The sequence below is a fragment of the Physeter macrocephalus genome, chromosome 20 (assembly GCF_002837175.3).
Source record: "Physeter macrocephalus isolate SW-GA chromosome 20, ASM283717v5, whole genome shotgun sequence".
In the NCBI taxonomy this organism is placed as follows: domain Eukaryota; kingdom Metazoa; phylum Chordata; class Mammalia; order Artiodactyla; family Physeteridae; genus Physeter; species Physeter macrocephalus.
The window spans coordinates 21860630-21880473 of NC_041233.1; the positions used below are offsets into that span (position 1 = coordinate 21860630).

General features: G+C 53.8%; 1 protein-coding gene across 1 annotated transcript in view; it reads left to right on the forward strand.

Moving 5' to 3' along the window:
• Positions 1-3403: 3403 nt before the first annotated feature.
• LOC129391653 (collagen alpha-1(XIII) chain-like) overlaps positions 3404-19844 on the forward strand; it is a 20786-nt gene continuing 4345 nt past the window's right edge. The window contains exon 1 of the mRNA XM_055081215.1: positions 3404-4237. Within this exon, the coding sequence (XP_054937190.1) occupies positions 3944-4237 (294 nt within the window). The 5' untranslated portion in view covers positions 3404-3943. The remainder of the gene's footprint in view (positions 4238-19844) is intronic.

Below are 19844 nucleotides of genomic sequence, written 5' to 3' on the forward strand. Positions count from 1 at the left end.
TGCAGTGCAGTGACCTTCTGACCTTGGATGTACATCCCAGTCCCTTGAGGAGCTTCCATAAGCAGGATGGGAACCTGGGCTTCCCTGTGCCCCTACTCCCACCACAGAGATTTTGACTCAGTAAGGTGGAGTGAGGCCCTCTCTGTGGCTCTGGCTTCTTCTACTTGCAGGAGAAGAAACCCAACTCAAACCGGCTTGAGCAAAAATGAGTCCTGTAATTGCAGAGTGCAGGCATGGATGAGCTTCAGCACAGTTTGATCCAAGGGTTTAAATACTGTCTTCGTGACTCAGTCTCTCCGCCTCTGCTTGCCTCCTGTGTTGGTTTCATTCTCAGGCAGGATCTTTAAGAACACAGGCAAGTTGCCCACTGCGGTAGTTGTTATTCTTTCAGAAAGCCCTTTGCAAAGAAATAGCATTCCCTTCCCAATCCTTCCAGCCTGATTCTCCTTAGCCTGAACTGGGCCACATACCCATCTTGGGCCCAATCAGTGTAGCCAGGGGAGATGGAGATGCTAATTGGTTAGACTAGTTCACATACCCTAGAGCCAGGTATGGGGTCCACCCCACTGGAGCCAAGGGACTCAGCTTGGAGCCTTTGGCAGGATTTTAAGGTACAGAGAACAGGTGAGTGAAGGATGAACTTCACTGGCAGAGGGCCAGCACGAGCAAATATATAGAAGCAGAAAAACACAGAAAATACTTTAGGAACAGTACAGCTTGTGTGTACAGGGACATTTTTTCTTAGTTTTCCATTCTGGCACCCAAGAGTATCCGTTTTTATCTAGGAGTGGAATCATGACCACAGGTTAAAGTCAAACTCTTTGGATTAGCACTGAAAGTCTATCTTCTTGCTACAAACAAGAAATTCTGTTTTCTAGAGATGTTAACTCCAACATTGACAGAACATTGATCCAACATTGACAGAGAATTCCCGAGTTTCTGTGACCCCAAAGCCCCCTGGATGCCTCAGGGTTCAGGCATGTCATTTCTTTCTTTCTTTTTTTTTAAAATAAATTTATTTTATTTATTTATTTTTGGCTGCGTTGGGTCTTCGTTGCTGCGCACGGGCTTTCTCTAGTTGCAGCAAGCGGGACTACTCTTCTTGTGGTGCGTGGGCTTCTCATTGCGGTGGCCTCTCTTGTTGCGGAGCACGGGCTCTAGGCACGCGGGCTTCAGTAGTTGTGGCACGCAGGCTCAGTAGTTGTGGCTCGCGGGCTCTAGAGCGCAGGCTCAGGAGTTGTGGCGCACGGGCTTAGTTGCTCCGCAGCATGTGGTATCTTCCCGGACCAGGGCTCGAACCAGTGTCCCCTGCATTGGCAGGTGGACTCTTAACCACTGCTCCACCAGGGAAGCCACCAGACATGTCACTTCTGATGCAAGGGTCAGGCTAGTACTGCTGCACCCTCCCCCTTCAGCTCCCAATCACAGAGGATGCTGTAGCCCCACACCTTTTAGGTTTCACTGCCGTAGCGTTCCTGAGGGTCCCAAAGTCTTAAAAGGGAAAAGATCAGCTTGTGGAATAAGGAAGGAATGAAACTACCCTCCTAGTTTCATTCCTCCATTCCCGCTACCCTTGCCGGGGGTGGGGGGTGGGGGTGTGGGTTGGGGGAAGTAGAGGTGGAGCGAAATCAAAGTCCCTGGATCCCTGGGCTTGTACCTCTCAGTGCAGAAATTCTCTGGCGCCCCCTGGTGGTCATCAACACCGCTGTGTTCTCTCAGGGATTACTCTCTACAGCTCAGTTGAGATATCCGTCACAGGGTAAGGAAACAGGCACGCTTACCCAATGTCCCACATCAAGGAAATGCTAGAGCTGGAACTGACCCAGAGCTCCTGGTCACCAGTCCTTTCCGCAGCATCACTTTCTATCCCTGTAGTACTCCCTAGTGGCTAACTGACCTGGCAGGCAATGTTATAACATTTATTATTTATGGTATAAGTACTATGTTGCTATGTTACTCTATTAAATATGCCACACTCTGAGGTGTGCTGTGATACTGGATTGTATATTAAGCCTGATCAGGTCAATATATATAAAACGTGACATTGGCAACCCTGTTATTATAAAATGGAATCACCGAAACACTCCTGTCACGCTACCCACCTCAGTTTTACATTTCAGGGACCAGCCTTTTATGCCCTACCCCCCCCCACACACACACACACACACTGTTCCTGGGAAGTAGGCTTTCTCCATAAACTCTGTCCCATCACCTCATTCACAGGAATGTCAAGAGGTGCAAGGAGATAAAGTCTCTTGGGATACAAATGTTACTTAAAATGGGAGAGGTGACAAGAGAAGAGAGGAAACTACAAAATGCCCTTCAGGCAGCGTTCTCTACTGGAGCATAGGAAATGGCAGCAGGAGGGAGCAGAGGAGAGAATTGCTCACCTTTAATGGCTGCGATGTTTGGGGCAGGCTGGTCTGACAGCGGAGGGCTGGAACAGGTCTCAGATCGATGGCAGACAAGAAGAGGAGGGATGAGGACTGGCAGGCGGCAGGACTGGCCCCCTGGATACCCTGGAATCACCCTCTGCTCAGTTTTTATTCATCTGTACCTATGTCTTGGTCCTAAAAGGGAGACAAGGGCCCCAGTTCTGCTACCCCCCTGGAGGGCTGACTTTTCACACCGGAGTAAAAATGCGGTTGGAGAAATGAGCCCCACCCAAGGCGCTGGGGCAGCTGCAGGACGTGGGAGGTACGGAGACCAAGGTGGAGCTGGTTTGGGTAGGAAGAGAGAGGATGAGACAGGACAGGGGTGCCCAATGACAGCTGAAGGGATTCAGATAGTCCTGCTCGGGAGATAAAGATGCATCTAGGGCTTCCCTGGTGGCGCAGTGGTTGAGAGTCCGCCTGCCGATGCAGGGGACACGGGTTCGTGCCCCGGTCCGGAAGATCCCACATGCGGCGGAGCAACTGGGCCCGTGAGCCATGGCCGCTGAGCCTGGGCGTCCAGAGCCTGTGCTCCGCAACGGGAGAGGCCCGCGTACCGCAAAAGATCCATCTAGACGCCTGACAGTAACTCAGTCGGGCTCCTTGGAGGATCCCAAAGGCTGGCTTTGCCAACTTGTTAGAAAGCAGAGTGATGCCTGGACCCATGACTTATGAGGAAAGCAAAGAGGGCCCTCAGTGTGAATTCGGAGAAAGGGAGAGAAGTGAAGCCCCAGCTCCACTCCACACCCCCTTCCTGTCTATAAATAACCCCAAGTGTCGCTTCAAAGGGGACAGGGAGCGCGGGAGAGGGGCTCCCAGGGCCGGTGGGTGGGGGCAGCGGGCGCTGCAGACCACGCCCCCCACCCCTGGCGAGTTTGCATAAATAAACAAATCCAAGCCGTCGGCCCTGCAGGAGGTGGAGGAGGAGCGGGGAGGAGGAGAAGGGAGCGGGGCGGGAGAGATTAGTTTGGGAAGTAGCACGGATTGCTCATCCGATCCGTGCAGCCGCAGCCAGTGTGTCAAGTTACAGAGGCGCCGGAATCGGCCCCAGCGCTCCTCGGCAGCGGCCACGACCCACCTCTGCCCGTGGGGCCCTCCACGTGCACCCCTTCGCCCCGGGACTGAAACTGTCTCGCCCGGGAGACGGGAGACACCAAGGACAGACGGCTCAGAACCAACTCCAGGACTCTGCAGATACTTGAAGGGAAAGACGGGGCGGAAAGGAGAGCCGGCCAGATTCCCCTAACTTTCCTGGACTTGGAACGTTCTTCGAAGTAACTTTTTTTTTTCTTACCTGGGTGTACCCCAATTACTGCTGGTTGTGTTTTTTCGGCTTTCCCCCTCCAGCTGCTATTTTTTCCATCCTCTTTGCCGGGAGCCAAGGATAGGGACGTTTTCCAGCGACACAAGCCCTTTCCCCCTGCCCCGCAGCTTGGATCGCGCCTTTGGACAGCGGCTCTCGCCTTTATTTATTCTATTTATTTATTTATTGGTTCTCAATACGCGAGGGGATGGTAGCAGAGCGCTCCCGCAAAGCGACAGCCGCCGGTGCCCGCGGCCCTGGGGAGCTGGACGCGCCCGGGACGGTGGCGCTGGCGGTGGCGCCGGCGGAGCGCTGCGCGCGGCTGCCGAGCCCGGGGTCGTGCGGGCTACTGGCGCTGGCCCTCTGCTCGCTGGCGCTCAGCCTGCTCGCCCACTTTCGGACAGCCGAGCTGCAGGCCCGGGTGCAGCGCCTGGAAGCAGACCGTGGGGAGCAGCAAATGGAGCCGGCTATTTTGGGACGAGTCAACCAACTGCTGGATGAGGTCTGTGCTCTTTGTTGCTGCCTTTTATCCCTCCCCGCGGCGCCCCCTCGCGCAGCCTCCAAACTCTGAACCAGCCAGTGCCCGTGGGCTCTTGCTCTTTCCGCCGCGCCGTGCGCCCCGGCCTCGCACCAGTTGTCTGCGGGAGGGGTGGGGGCAGGGACGGACGCCGTCCTGCAGGGTGCCAGGAAGACCCGGGAGGCTAGCGCGGGACCCCTCAGCTCCAGCCTCTGGCAGGCGTCTCCCGCGTTCCGCGCCGGGATCGCCCTGAGCGCGCGGGGCAGGTGGAGGAAGGCAAGGCGCGGAGGCGCGCAAAGGCGGCCAGGCGCCACTTCTCCCTCCCGGCACCCCGCCAGGGTGTTGTGAGAGCCGCCCAGGCGGTGGGACTTGAGCCCGATGGCCGGGGCCGAGGCTTGCTGGGCCCCCGCGGCCCTCCCCATCTATCCCTCGACGATCAGTGCTGCCTTTTATTGCCATATTCCTTTGGGAAGAGAGAGGGAGTGATTTATCCAAGGGGCTGAGGGGGACAGGGGGGCAGTCCTTGCAAGGGGTGGTGTCCTGGTCCCTGCCCAGAACGCCAGGGCCCAGGTGTTGGTCGTTCTGGTTCTGCTGTCCTTGGGCATGAATAAGCCCTTACCCTCTTGTTCTGAAGCTGGGTTTCTTGTCCCTGGTTCCCTGGAACGGTCCCCAACATTTTGTGTTGGTGTGTCTTTCTGGGAAAAGTGTGCTGAGCTTTCTCCCATTTCCAAAATGTCCTTGAACCCAAGTGTATTAGAAGCCACTGGTGTCTCTTAGGCAGGGCAATCTCGGGAGTTCATGAAAAGACCACAGGAAGTAGGGACATACAGTCTCAGTGCCACCAGAGTAAAGGCTGGGTCAGGAGACCGTGAGGCCTGGTGACTCCTGAGAATCTGGACAGCACAGGGATCCAGGGCCCGGATGAAGGGGAGGACCCACAGGTAAAGGCCACAGCAGTCTGGGAAGAACTCTTGGAACAGGCTGGCCATGGAAGTTTTCCGAGGCAAAGAACTGGGAGGGGACCTCTTACTTAGTGGGAGGTTGTATGGAACAGTGAAGAGCAGGAGGTGGAGCCCAGCAGGCCTGGTTTTTATCCCCTCTCTGCTACTTAAGCTGTGCAACTTGGGGTAAATACCCTAACCCCTCTGAGTTCCACTCTACCATCAAAACGGTGGTGATAACAGCAAGCATCAGAGCCCGACTCTAACTGCAGTGGGTGCCGATGGTGCACCAATTCCCCACAGCCAGGCTCTTCTTGGGTGCCTCTACCAGGCAAAGGCTGCTCCTTGCCAAAGTAGCTCTCCAAGTGATCACGGAGTGCGAGGTCAGAGGGCCACAGCAGACAGGGTGGTCACAGGGCCAGTTTACTGATGCCAGAGGTGCACCCATGACTGCTACTTTCAGCTCATTCCCATGCCCCACAGGGCCTCAGAGAAGCTGGAGGGCTCTGTCAGGCCACCCAAGGTCCCCTGGGACTCCGAGGGAAGCCTCTGGACTCAGCAGTGCCGGTAGGCGGCCTTTGCCGGCTGGTTGACAGTGCGCATGGGACGGCTGGGTGGTGGGGAGGGTGTCAGGACAGTGAGGGCTGCCCCAGGGATCCCTGGGGCCCTGGCTGCTGAGGGACAAACATCTGACCCTGGATGTTCTGCTCAGTTCCTCTCTGCATCCTCTCCCCTTCCTGGCCCCTCCTGCTGGCCAGGGCATGGCCCAGCCCTCTTCCAGATCTTGGCTTCCTCTGCTTAAGACTTAGCCAGGCCAAGCATGATAATCTCAGGGCCTTGGGGCTGACAGTGTTATTATCTGCCAGGCTGAGTCCTCCTCTCCAAATTCCTACTGACTTCTAGACCCCCATTTTACAGATGGGGAAACTAAGGCCCAGAGAGGGACAGTAGGTTACCCAGAGTCATGTGGCAAGATCCAGGGCTGGAACCTAAGCTTCCAGTGACCCCGCCTCCAGTGCCCTCCCCACTCTGCGCGCCACCTTCCTTTGTTCCTCCTCATCCACTCATTCGGCAATTGAACCTGAGAGCCAGCTGTGGGTCAGGCATCGTGGGGGCACACTTCTGCCCTTTGGAACTTACAGGCAAATAGGGCACAGAGAAGAGAATGGGCAGTGACCATGTCATGTGAAAAAGCTACGGTAATGGAAGCAGAGGAGATCTGGGGAATGGATTACCATGCAGCTACCCGATGGCAGGGTCTTCCTGCGAAAGTGATTTTCAAGTGAAGACTTAAAGGGTGAATAGGAGTTTTCCAGGCAAATGGGGATGAGTACGGGGCAAAGGGAACAACTTCTGGAAGCCGAAAGCCAGAGGGAGGGGTTTGCCTTGGGGAACTGAGTGGTGGAAGATATGGCTGGAGAGAGACAGGCAGCCTAGGTCAAGAGGGGCCTTAGAGACGGTTCATTGTTTGTAAGAGCACTGGAGAGCCATGGAAGGGTCTTGAGGAAGGCAGTGACGTACATAGAATGAGTGGAAAAGCAGGGCAGAGCAGGGAGGCCAAACAAGAGGCTAGTGCAGCCAGAGGGGACTGTGACCTGGTCAGGGGCACTAATGGAGACAGGGCAATGAATGGAAATGGCAGCTGCAGCGGTGGGACCTGAGATCAGTAGCAGAGGGCGTTGGGACCAGAGGGAGGGAGCGGTCCTGTGGGTGGAGGGGGCAGGTGGTCTAGTCTGTATGGTGATAACCCCAGGAGGCCTCCCCTGGATGGGGCCTGCAGTCCAGTGGCTCCGGAAGGGACACTCTAAGGTCTGCCCTGTCCAATACGGTAACCATTAGTCACATGTCACTCATTATATTTAAATTAAGTAAAATCTAAAATGTAGTTCCTTGGTCACATTAGCCATCTTTCAAAGAAGTGCTCAATAGGTATACCTGTAGCTAGTGGCCAGCGCAGCCGTAGAACATGCACGTCACCGCAGGAAGGTCCACGGGATGACGCCGTGCTAGGAGCAGGCAGCTTCTGGGCCATCAAAGGTGTTCAGGAGCAACCGGAGGCCCCTCCTCCACCCTTTCCTTTCCTAGGTCTGTTCTCCCAGGTCAGAGCAAAGGGCAAAGGTGAGGAAGGGTGAGGAGAGAAGTGAGAACTGAGACCAGTGGAAACCCCCGGGTGAGAAGACCTGGCAGAGGAGAGAGGGGGAATGGTTTTGTTGCAGAATGGTTCTGTGAAATGGACATGCAGAGGGTTCGTGCCTGTGAGGGGCACAAAGGCACCCCATGTGCCAGGATTCCAGCTGGACTTTGCCAGCCGTGTGGCCTTAGGTAAGCTATGCCCTGCACCTGCACCTCAGATTCCTTCTCTCTAAAGGTCTGGAGAGCTCCTGGGGACCCAGGGCAGGCAGTCCATCCCGGAGCAGGTGAGCCCGGGCCACTCGCTGAAGGATGGAGGCAGGGCGTCGGGCAGAGCGATCCTGGGGAGGCACACAGCCTGGGCAACGGCCTGGAGGCAGGAATCCAGGGGCACATGCACACCACTCATCCCAGTGGGGAAGGCAGCATGCTGGGGGCAGAGGCTGTGACTGTGAGACAGGAGGAAGAGGGGGCTGGCAGGCCAGGCTGAGGGTACCCAGTAGGGAGAAGAGGCTGGAATGAGGTGATCTGGGGCTGATGTGAGCAGAGGCCCAGATCTGAGTGGCTGAGCCACTGGGAGGGGTGGGTCAGGGCCAGGAGAGGAACATGGGGGCAGGAGCCAGCTCAGGGGAGCTGGGAGTGTGGCTTCCAGGCCTCGGCTCCAGCTCTTCCCCCATCAGCGCCTCTGTCCTGGTCTGGGACCCTTAATGAGCGCTCCAGCTGCCTCTTACTTGATGTGCTTGCTGTAAAAAAAGAAACTGGAATGGCCCAAATGGAGGAAATCAGATGTCACCTAGGGCTGGGCAGACGGTGTGCGGTGATAGAGAAGAGGGTGGAATTTAAACTTGCCAAATCCATTTTGCAGGCCAAGGGGGAGCAAAGGGTGTCAGCAGCCTCCTTCAGGGTGAATGTTGAGGGATGCCAGGCAGACTCCCCATCCCCAACAGCAAGAGTAACAGCAGCTCTAATAGGAGTGTCCCGCATTTATAGGGTATGTACAATGGCCCAGTGCTACGTGTATTATCTCTTTCACTCCTCACGACTTCCCTAAGGATTGATATTCTCATTACCCCATTTTATAGCTGAGAAAACTAATGTCACTGTACCTCCATCTCACTATCTGTGATCCAGTCCTTTGGGTGTTGAGCGCATTTCCCACCCCAAGAAACCCCTGGGCAAGGAAGTGGTTGAAACTTCCAAGCTAAAATGTTGAGGGAACCCCAGGCAGACTCCCTCATCCCTAAAAATAGTAATAGCAACCATTGTAACGGGAATGTTTTACATTTATAGAGTGTGTACAGGAGCCCCTTATTGTGCTCTTTCCAGGAACATTTGGAGGAGAGATCAGAGCAGTGGCTGAGAGATTGGGGCTCTGGATGGGGTCCTCTAGGATTGAGGACAGGAGCAGGCTCTTAAAGGGAGAGTGTGTGAATGGTGGGGTGTGGCCCTGTGTAGAGTGTCGTGTGTACATCACAGCTGCCTGGACCTCAGTTAATGGACAGACCTTAGTTCCAGGTGCCCTCAGATGCAGCCAGCGCTCCACTGAGTCAATCCTAATACTACTCCTCTTTCCACCCTGTGAGTAAATGACTAATCTTATGGGGAATTAATAGAGGGAAGATCCTCAGAGACCCTTGAGTCCAGTCCCCTCACTCTACTGATGAGAAAACAGTTCCAAAGCTGCATACCAGATATCAGAGGAGCTGGAGGTAGGACCCCCGTCTCCATCAGTCACCTCTCCTCCACACCACACCTTCTCCTTTCTGGACAGTAGTAATTGTCTGGCCAAGTGGTGGCCAAGACAAGGCAAGTGTACACTCTACTCTGTACTTCTTGGCCCTCAGCAGACATTATTAATTGATTGCCGCACACTTTCACACTGAGCTTACATACAGCTTCAGAATCCTTTTCAACACTGTTCCAGGAAACTGCTACCCAACTAGCAAGAGTTGAGGTTCAAGATAAAGAGCTATTTCCTGATTCTAATTAATTTTTTAAAATACAGAGCAATATTTACTATAGATAAAACTAGGGAGAGCTGTTAAAGTTTTATTGCTTCTCCAAAGGCCTTAAAACTAGCAGGTAGCTCCAAACCACACTGAAGACCTCATTAAGTAGCCAGCCCTCGCAAGAAAATGGTGGGAAAAATTCAAAGCATCTGAAACAGTATGCCATCTGCATTATGCACAGTTTCACAATTTGACACCCTCAGAAAGATGCCTTTTTCCCTTATTCCTAATCATTCCAGATTTGCCCCAGTGCCCTCTGGAAAGTCTTCCCAAACGACCCCGACCCAAAATGGGCCCTCTCCCTGCTCCGACTTCCTGCAGAACTGCCTGGCCATGCCAAGCATCTAGCTCAGAGATGGAAAATAGGGCACATGCTGACTTTTCTTAGCTGAGAACCACGGCAGGCATTACTAATCACTCAGCACATGCCCCGTGAGTCTACCTAGGCCTCAGACTCTTTCTCGACACAGCTCTCCAGGCTGCCACTCCCAGTCTATTAGAGTCAATGCACAAGATAAAATCTATCTGCCAACCATAGCTCAGTTTCAAACACATTGTGCAGTGTGCCCTCCTCTCCATTGCCTTTAAATGTCTTGTCTCTCCATTTGACCCCATACAACCCAGTGGCAGGGATAGGAGGTCACTGGTCTCTGAGTCCTTGACTGAGTCTTGCCTGGGGCTTTGCACAAAGTAGGTAGCCCTCAGCAATTAGTTGCTGATTTAAGGTCCTACTGCTGGAGGCCAGTGAAGCCGTCTCAGTCAGCTGTCCTCCGCCCACTGCCCACAACCCAGACCCAGCTGTCTGCTCAGCATTTGCTCAGGGGGTGTGCCCTGGAGCTGGGTGTTTCACAGCAATCAGTAGAGGATGAAATGATTAACTCCTCTTCAGTCAGAGCTGCAACCCCTGGTCCTGGCTGAGAGTGGGGATAGCTCAGTGTGATGTGTCCCCACCTGTACAGAGCAGCTAGGAATATCCATCCCCTCCCATCCCCTACTCCCAAGAGTCAGGAGCTTTGTCTTCACCTGCCCAGGCTGCCTGGCATGTTTTTGGTTGGGGCAAAACAGTACAGTGGGCAAGCCCACAGCACCTCTGCTGCTAAATATTTGTGTGACCTGAGTCTCGGTGTCCTGATCTGAAAAATGGGGATAACATCCTCCTCACAGAGTTGGTGCAAGATTCAATTAATAGCAACTGTAACCATTACCACGTCCCTCATCAGTGGTGGAGATAAAATGAGGCTGTATCATGTCTACAACTTTTATTAATAGCTAATATTTATTAAGCACTTTCCAAAGAGCTTTACATCTATTAATTCGGTTAATTCTCACAATAATACTATGAAGTGGTTATATTTTTACTCTTCCCTTCTTATGGAATAGAACGCGGAGGCCCAGAGAAGGTGCATAACTTTCCCAAGGTCACACAGCTAGTAAGTAGCAGAGCCAGGTCTTGAACCCAGGCAGTCTGGCCCCAGAGCTGGCATTCAGAGCCACATGTGTATACAATCTATATAGAGTATCATATTTCACTGTCAGCTGAGGCAGGTCACATAGGCCAGGGCTAGGGACCTGTTCAGTTCAGTCTGATTCAGCTCCCACAGAGGTGGCATTTACCGAACTGACTTGGCGTCAGCTCACATTACCATCTTTGTTGTAAGAATGGAGCTGAGAATGCCTTTTGATACAGCAGGCCTTGGTGATGAGGACCCTTAGAAAGTCCCTGTCCAGCCTTGGCTTCCAGAATGTTTGGGCTTCCAGGAGGGATGAGTTGGGTCTTGTCTCTTGGACATTGAACCGTCCTCTAGCAAGCTTAGCCCCAAATCTGGCGTTCACCCCACGGCAGAGCAGAGTCCTTCGGGCAGAAGGTTTCGCATAAGCTCCAGTCTCAGCTCTGTTTTATCACCCCGCCCTTGCTTTTCTTTCTCCCTCTTCTGTCCTGCTGCTTTGCTGTATAATGTGTGTCTATCTGTCTGCCTCTGTAGCTGCCTGAGTGTCCCCTTTTGGAGCAAAATAGGGATAAAAGTTCTATAGTAACTAAACTTTTTTAAGTGACTCTCCCCTTCTTCTCTCATGTCTGCACACCCTCAAAGGCCTGTCCCTGGACTGGTGATGGGCAGGCTGCATAGTGGTACCAGCGGAACTTTAAAACACACCAAAGCTGACCTCCTTCCCCAAACCCTGACGTGAATCCCAGTGCGTAGGGTCTGGCCGTAGGTTGTTTAACAAATTCCACAGCTGACAGTACTTGAGACAGAGACAGAGACTGTATCTGTTCCCCTGAGCCAGGAGTATCCTGTGCAATTTACCCCAGGTCCCTCGCCTGAGTCCTGAGCAGCGCTTCAGGGGCTGATGGTGGCAGTAATGAGGGTCACGATGAGATGTCAATAAAAGTCCTACCGTACACACTGCACAATTTGAAAGTATGGGACGGTTAAAGAAGCGGAAGCAGTGGGATTTATTTTTTTGGAGCGGGGTTGTTGGGTTTGGGTTTTGGTCTTGGTTTTTCAAAAAATGCAATCAACTTTGCCCTCCAGAAGAAAGGAGGTTTCAGCAGAAGCCTTAGGAATCCTTCTCCCACTCTTTTGGTTGGATTCTGTCCCTCCCAGAAGCAGTCTTTTTTTTTTTTTATTCAGACAGAAAGTCACAAAAATTATGATCATCCTCATCAGTTCACTCAGTCCCATGTAATTAATTTTTTTTATCTTGATCTTTTGTTAGCACTTTTATGAATTCATCAGTTTTCCATTAGAGTTCTGAAAATGCTTATTCATTCAGTTCAGCAGTATAGTCAGTTACCAGAAACCTGTACTTGTCAGAGTCTTTTCCATGAATTCCTTGAAGATGAAACCCTTTTATAGGAACATTTTTGCAAAAGCATCAGAGTACACCCAGAACTGTCTGTAAATGACAAAAGACTTAAAAATGACCATGGTTAAAGATTTGATGAAAGTTCATAATAATGCAATTGACAAGGAAATTTAGTTATTTCTGAGACATACATTTTAAAATAATAACTAGAATTATGACTTATAACATTATACCAGAACATGTAAGATTTTTAGGAATTTCATGTAATGTCTGAAACATTCCTATTCAGAAGCAGTCTTGTTGAGTCCTCCGTAAGGAAAGGAAGTCAGCAGTTTCCTCCAAGGGAAACTGAGGCCCGGGTGTGGGGAGGGGCTGGGAGGGCTGGGGTCCCAGCTGCGTGGAGGGCAGCATGTGCTCAGGGGGTGTGCTCAGGCATGCGGACACTCCCCGCTCCTCCGCAGGCCTCCTGCCCTGGGTGTGGGCCTCCCTGCAGAAAACTCTCTGTGGCCCAAAGGGCGGGAATGGGTCTGCTGACAGTGGGGACTCCTCTGAGCCTTCAAAGAGTGAGGGCAAGCCGAGCACAAAGGGGTGGAACTGCCTGCCTGAGAGGCCGGGCACAGCCTTTCCAGGGGACACTGGGCCCCTGTCTCCCCTCCTGGAGGCTTTTGTGGGTTTTCCCGAAATCCCGCATGGCTGGAGTCCACACGGGCTGGGCTTCCTCAGCCCCCTTTCCTCTCCTCTCACCCGTCCCCAGCCTCCCAGGCCTCCTCCATGCCCGCAGTCCAAAGCGAAGTCTCCATCTTTCCTTGGCTCAGGCTTTTCCTGCTGTGGGCAGCTCGCCCGGTCTACCTGCCCCCACGCCCGCCCCCCGCCAGGAGGCTCATTCCTACCTGTTCTTTTCACGTGGCATGCAGTATCCCAGTTCCCCAACCAGGGTGGAACCCGTGCCCCCTGCAAGGGGAGCACAGAGTCTTAACCACTGGGCCGCCAGAGGAGTTCCCTACCTGTTCTTTAAGTTCAGCAGGGGAGGCCCTGCTGCCCCCAGAGGATACATCTTCCCCCCAAAGGCTGTCACAGGGCCTGGGATTCTGCCATCCAAGGGACTTTACACCTGCAGTCACCTCTTATGCTGCAGATGCCCCATGAAGGTGCCTCTTAAGCCATCACTTGAAGGTTTTCTGCCTCAGGTCATGCTCTGACAAGGTGGCCTGTAAGGCAGGACAGGAAGGGTGACCTGTGGGGACAGGGATGCAGAAAGGGGCATGAGCTGGAGCTTTTCCAGGAACAGCCTTAGTGACTTCCCTGTGAGCTGGCACTGAGGTTTCCCAGGGGTAGGGGGAGACTCGGTGACATGGGAGGGGAGGGTGGTCCTGCCACCTCTAGCGTCTCCCCACTCCACGAACTCAGAATGTTAGAAAGAAAGGAGTTATCTGCTAAAAGGACTCCCCGACAACATCCCTGATTCTCAGGCTTATACTCCCTCAGTGACGGGGAGATCACTACCTCATGCAGCTGACTGTTCCATGATTAGACAGCTCTGGCTGTAATGTTGTGTGTGTTCTTCATCTTGTCAGAGCTCCAGACCCATTCTACACCTGTCATCACACTCCTCCAGCATGTCTTGACAGCACCTCACGTTCAGTGTCTCTAAGCTGAGCAGCAAGTCTGGCCCTCCCCAGAACCTCTGCATGCCCAGCACTGGCGTCCAACTGCACTGATTCCAGGCCCTACCGACTGCACCTTCTCGGCCTCCCACAAACCTGTATTCTTTGTCTCACTGCCTGCACCTCCCTACCTGAGCTACCCTTGGCTCCCCCAGGCCACGGCAGGAGCCTCCTAACTCATTTGCCCCCATTTACCCTGCCCTGCCCTCTTCATCATCCACATGGCAGCCAGGGTAATCTTTCAAAAACTCTAAATATGATCACCACATTTCCCTGATTACAGAGACTTCCTATTGCTTCTTAATATGGTCCATGAGGCCTGCAGGATGGGGCCCTTGCCACCCTCCCTAGCCTCATGGCTCTCCTCTGCTCACTTTTGAAGTCTAGCCAAATGACTGTACACGGTCATGGCTAAGAGCAAAGACTCTGGAGCCAGATTGCCGGGTTCAAGTCCAGCTCTGCTAATTACTGGCTGTGTGACACTGGGAAAGTTGTTTAACCCCTTTGTGCTTTGGGCTGTATCTCTATAAAATGGGGTGATGATGATAAGAGTATCTCCATCTTATGAGTGTTGTTTTTAGGATTAAAAAAAGTTAAAACAAGTGCTTTGAGCAGTGCCTGTCTCTCCAGTAATAGATGTTGCAATCTCCCGAAAAGAGCCCATCTCCCCTCACCCCCACCCGCACAGGCACAGGCATACAGAGAGGGTCATGAGCTCAGAGCCAGGCTCACATCCTGCCTCTGCCCTTCTTGGCTGTGTGCAAGTTAATTCACCTGTCTCTGTCTCAGTTTCCGCGTTCATGAATGGGCTGCTCTGAGTGCTGAGTGAGTAAATATGTGCAAGACTCCTGCCTGGTTCACAAGGAGCACCGTATTATATCAGGTCTTAGCCCGTTTCCCCTGTACCTGGGCCCCTCCCCTGGTCAGTTGCTGTTCAACCTCAGATGTCAAATCAGCTGTCACTTCCCCACGAAGAACCAACCTAGTCGGTACCCCAGGACTGGCTCTCAGCACCTCGCCCCCGCTGGCCAGAGCTCTGATGACAGTGGCTGCTTCACGTTGATGTGTGTGGTTTGGAGACTCTTACGTGCCCCTCCCTGGAGAGTAAGTTCCATGAGGGCAGCCTCCACGTTCGCTCCGCTCACATGTGGGTCCCCGGCACTTTGCATGGCTCTGCTGACATAGGTGCTCGATACCCATTTGTGGAAGGGAAGGAGGTGGGGGAGAGGCTCTGATTTCCGTCCCAGCACTCTTGCCCCCAGCCCCTCCCCACTCCACTGCGGGGGACCCTGCTTCATCCTGCCCTGGGCCCATGGGTGACCTCCAAGCCCCTGAAACTGGAGGTCCTAGGCCCCATGCTAACCCGGCTCCCACCCACGTCTGCACAGTCCAGGGCCCAGCTCCTTTCTCCCTGGCAGCAGCAGAGACTTAGTTTAGCTGGAAGAACTTGATCATATGAAGGCTGGAAAGTGCACACAGGGACAGGCGCCTCCTTCCCCGATTTTCTGATCTGCAGAGCCTGGAGCAATATCTCTCTGTGGTTCTGGTGAAGCAGGGTGGCAGAGGCAGCTCGTGGCATCTGGAGGATCCTCCAGCCCCTGCTTCATGGCCCTGGGAGTCTATGATCAGACGCCAAGTCCGTTGCACAAAGAGAACGGGGGAGGGAGGGAGAAGACAGTTCCTCAGGCCCCCCACGGCACCCCGTCCGGCCCCCAGCACACAGGCTCCCGGAACAGACGGGGCAAGTCCAATTTTGGTGGGGGTGGGTTGAGTGTCTCCATTTCCTCCGCTTCGATTTCACTCGGTTCGGCTGCCTGCACTCCGGGGCATGCAGCCACACGCAGGCCTGTCCCCTTAACAAAACCCATCTGTCCCTCTCCTGCAGTCCCTCTCCTGCAGTCCCTCTCCTGCAGTCCCTGGGATTCGGCCCACAGAGCCAGCACTGTGCAGCCCTGGCCCTGCCTCCGCGCCTTTGCTTTTCTCCCTGGTTTGCCCTCCCCCACCCTCGTCTCCATCTATCTGAATTCTGCCCAAGCCCAGGCCAAAGCCCACCTGGGACCACAGGGATAGATCCTAGCGGGGGACAGGCCTAAAAGTAAGTAATTTGGTTCAAGTGTGGCTCAGAGACACCAGACCAGGCCCTGCCCTCAAAGGGCCAGCTCAGTCTCCATTGGGGCACCAGCCCAGTAGCAGCTATGGCACAGGGTAATGAGAAAGCTCCAGCAGCTGGGATGGAGCACCCACTCTGTGCCAGCATTGTGATCAGATGCTGGCACAGGGGCCAGAGCTTTGCCCAGCATGGTCATTTCAATGGGCAACTCCTTCCTTCAACTTCTAGTTCTTGTGGTCAAAAGGCAGGGCTGCAGACAGGACCCTCCATCACCCTCTCCTTTGTGGGAAGAGGGGGTCTGAGTTTCCCAGGAGGGGGAGGGGCGTGACCACATGTCGGCAGCAGTGCATGAGGCCAGGCCAGCCTCACTGTGGCAGGTGGAAGGAGGCAGGCCTGGCACCAGCTCAAGAGAGAAGTGGCCTTCATCTGGCCGCTCGGAAAAACAGGCTGGCACAGCAGGTGCTCACCCTTCTTCACATCTGGACCACTCTTTTTGTTTTCTGATCTCATCTCATTTTATCCCTCCAGCTGTCCAGTATGGTCCAGTGGATAACTAATAGTATTCCTATTTTATGGATGAGGAAACCAAGGCCCAGAGGGGTTACATCTCTCTCTTAATACACAGTTAGTGGGAATGCTGGGACTAGACCCCAAGGTCCTGGCACTCCCAAAGATAGCTCAAGCACGTATCCATACTGCCGAGCTCCCCATGGAGTGATGCTTCATCGGGATTTGGGGGCCAGCTGTGCTAACCCAAAGGAGAGTCCCACCACAGCCTCCAAGGGCAGGTGGGTTCTAATAGGAGTCATACACTAATATCAAAAATTAACTATTGGGGCTTCCCTGGTGGCGCAGTGGTTGCGCGTCCGCCTGCCGATGCAGGGGAACTGGGTTCGCGCCCCGGTCTGGGAGGATCCCGCATGCCGCGGAGCGGCTGGGTCCGTGAGCCATGGCCGCTGGGCCTGCGCGTCCGGAGCCTGTGCTCCGCAACGGGAGAGGCCACGGCAGAGGGAGGCCCGCATACCACAAAAAAAAAAAAAAAAATTAACTATTAAATGCTAAAACACTTAGCCCAGTGGCGCGTCCGGAGCCTGTGCTCCGCAACGGGAGAGGCCACGGCAGAGGGGAGGCCCGCATACCACAAAAAAAAAATAAAAATTAACTATTAAATGCTAAAGCACTTAGCCCAGTGCCTGGTATATACTACTCTATGTGTGTAGCTACTGAATATTATTATTAATATTAGCTCCTATCTAATCATTCCACCTGGTAAGTGCTTCATGGTTTCCAAGGCACTTTCCACGGCAACACTTAAGAGGTTGGCAGGTGGGTAATATCCCCATTTTGCAGATTCTCCGAGAGGGCAGGTGCCAGGCTCAAGGTCATGGCTGTGGAGTGAGGAGCTCACCTGGCCTCTGCTATGGGCTCCCTCCTCACACCACAACTTGGACCCACCCACATATTACAGGGGCCCAGGTTGAGCCTGAGCCCTTTAAGAGGCCTGTGGCTGAGCGTGGGGAGGGAGTGGTCCATAAACCCCAGGCCAGGCCGGAGCTGCATTCTCTGGGGAGAGTGAGTGGCCACTTGGCATTTTCCCTTTGATACTGATACAGGCATTTTAATAGCTGCAATGATCAGGCTGGTGGTATTTCAGCTCTGGCCGTGTGGGGCATTCCAGGAGGCCCTGGCTTGCAGCAGGGGTGAAGCAGGAAGGCTTTTCTGTCCAGGGCCGCTGGGGGTCCAACCCAGGGCCTCAGAAAGTTTTACACCTGCCCCTGAGCCTCAGCCTGGGGATTTCAAACCGAGGGTCTCAAACTCTGATGCCTAAGGGGGCCAGGCTGATGACCTAAGTCGGTGAGACTGGCCAGGCGTGGGGCGGGTACTCTGGGTAGCTGGACAGCACATGCCCACCTAAAAGGGGCAGCCGTCACTCAGCACCACCCGATTGTTACCACAGCCCAGTGTTGCCGGATCTTCCCATTTACAAGAGAGATCAGAAATCTAGACCTACATGAAATCTCCTAAGCAACAAATATTTATTGCGCACCTACCATGTGCCAGACCATGTTGCAGGCACTGAGGATATAGCAATGAATGAAACAGATCAAAATATTCATGTCCTTGTGGAACTTGCTCTCTAGGGATGGAGACAATAAGCAAGATAAATAAGCCAACAACAACAACAGAATCTGAAGGAGAAAATAAAACAAGGAGGAAGGCTAGCAAGTATATTGAAGAAAGGCGCTCGGGACGGGGGGTGGGGGGGCCTCATGGAGAGCGAGCCAGGTGGAGGGAGGGTAAGAGCCTGGTGGAAGTGGTCCAGGGGAGAGCAGGCGAGACACCCTCCTTCAGGGAGTTTTTCTAGGAAAAGAGCTAAACAGGGTCCATGAGGATTTTTCATTTATTTTTTATGGTGGGAGGAAGAGCAGCATGTTTGCATAAAGGTTGCATCAGGGGTGGGCAAGCGACCACAAAATCCCACTGGAAGGCTGTTTTTGTAAGTACGTTTTTATGGGAACACAGCCGTGCTTATTCTGCTTTTCGCCTACGACAGTAGAGCTGAATGGTTGTGACAGAGATCATATGGCTCACACAGCCTGAAATATTTACTAGCTGGCCCTTCACAGAAAACCTTTGCTGACCCCTGGTGTAAGTGACCCAGGATAAGGGCGGGAGGGGGGACTTGCCTGCATGCTGGTGGAGGGTTGGCCTAACCTGGGAGCACAGATGCAGATGGGCGGGTGTGCCTCGGGTCGGGAGCATCTGGAAGGGCTCTTCTGTTGCTTCTGTTTTCGTGAGGTCATCAGGTGACAGTGACATTGGGGTTGGGGAGAGAGAAGGTGTGAGAACTACTAGGGACAGTGAGATGGAGGGACTGGGGTATGCTTGCTGGGCTTTCCTCTGAGATAATGATCATGAATGAAGTGAGGCCAGTCAGCAAGGCTGGGCGCTTTCCCCAGCTTCATCTGCTGCTTGGGTGCCGGAGTGGGGTAGGTGGAAACGTTGCATCTACCAGGTTTGTGGCTTGGCCGAGAGCATATGCTGAAGGGGAAGGGCATCAAGGCAGCCGAGGGTGGAGCCTAGGGAGTGATTTTAGTCACTGACCACAGAATTAGAGCTGAGAAGGAGGGAAGTGAAACATGGCAGGCGAGGAACAGTGGAAAGGTGAAAGGCCCCATGGATTGAAGGACTGGTGGGGCTGGAAGGATCCCTGGGGTTGAGTATTAGAAGGAATGAGCTGCAGACGAGGGTCGGTGGGTGGGGCTGAGGCCCAGACTCTCAAAGGGCTGCGATGATGTTCCGATTTAATGCTTTTCAAAGATAACCACTGGGTGGGCCAAGATAACACACCCACACCCTGAAATAGCCAGTTTCACACCTCTGTGTCTCTGGTGGCTTTGCCCTCTCACATGTCTCCTGCCCCTCCTGATGGATGCTCCTGATTCCCGGATCTGCCTTTCTCACCCAGGCCTCTCTCCTGAGTGCTGGAGCCACATGTGCCCCTCCCACCTGGACCCTTCCACTAACTCAGCTTGTCCTCAACCAAAGTCATCACCTTCCACAAGCCTGCCCTCACCCCTGTCCTCTCTCCACGGGGGCATCTCGGCCACCCATGGCAGAGCCCGGACCCTACCCCCTCACCAAGTCCATCCCACTCTCTGTCCATTCTTCCTCCTGCGTACCCCTTCCTGTCGCCCCCCGCTCTCCGTCATGCTGCCAGGCTGTAGCCTGGACCACCAGCATCTCTTGGTTGGATGGGTGACTGACAGCCTTCAGAGAGGAGCCTCAGCCTCCAACCTTCTCACTGTCCTTGTCTATTCTCAGCATGCTGCTGGAGGGCCCTTATAGCAGCCAAATTTGACCACGTGCCTCCTCTGCTTCAAACCCTTGGTTGGCTCCTTCGGTCTGGACCCTTACCTGGACACATAG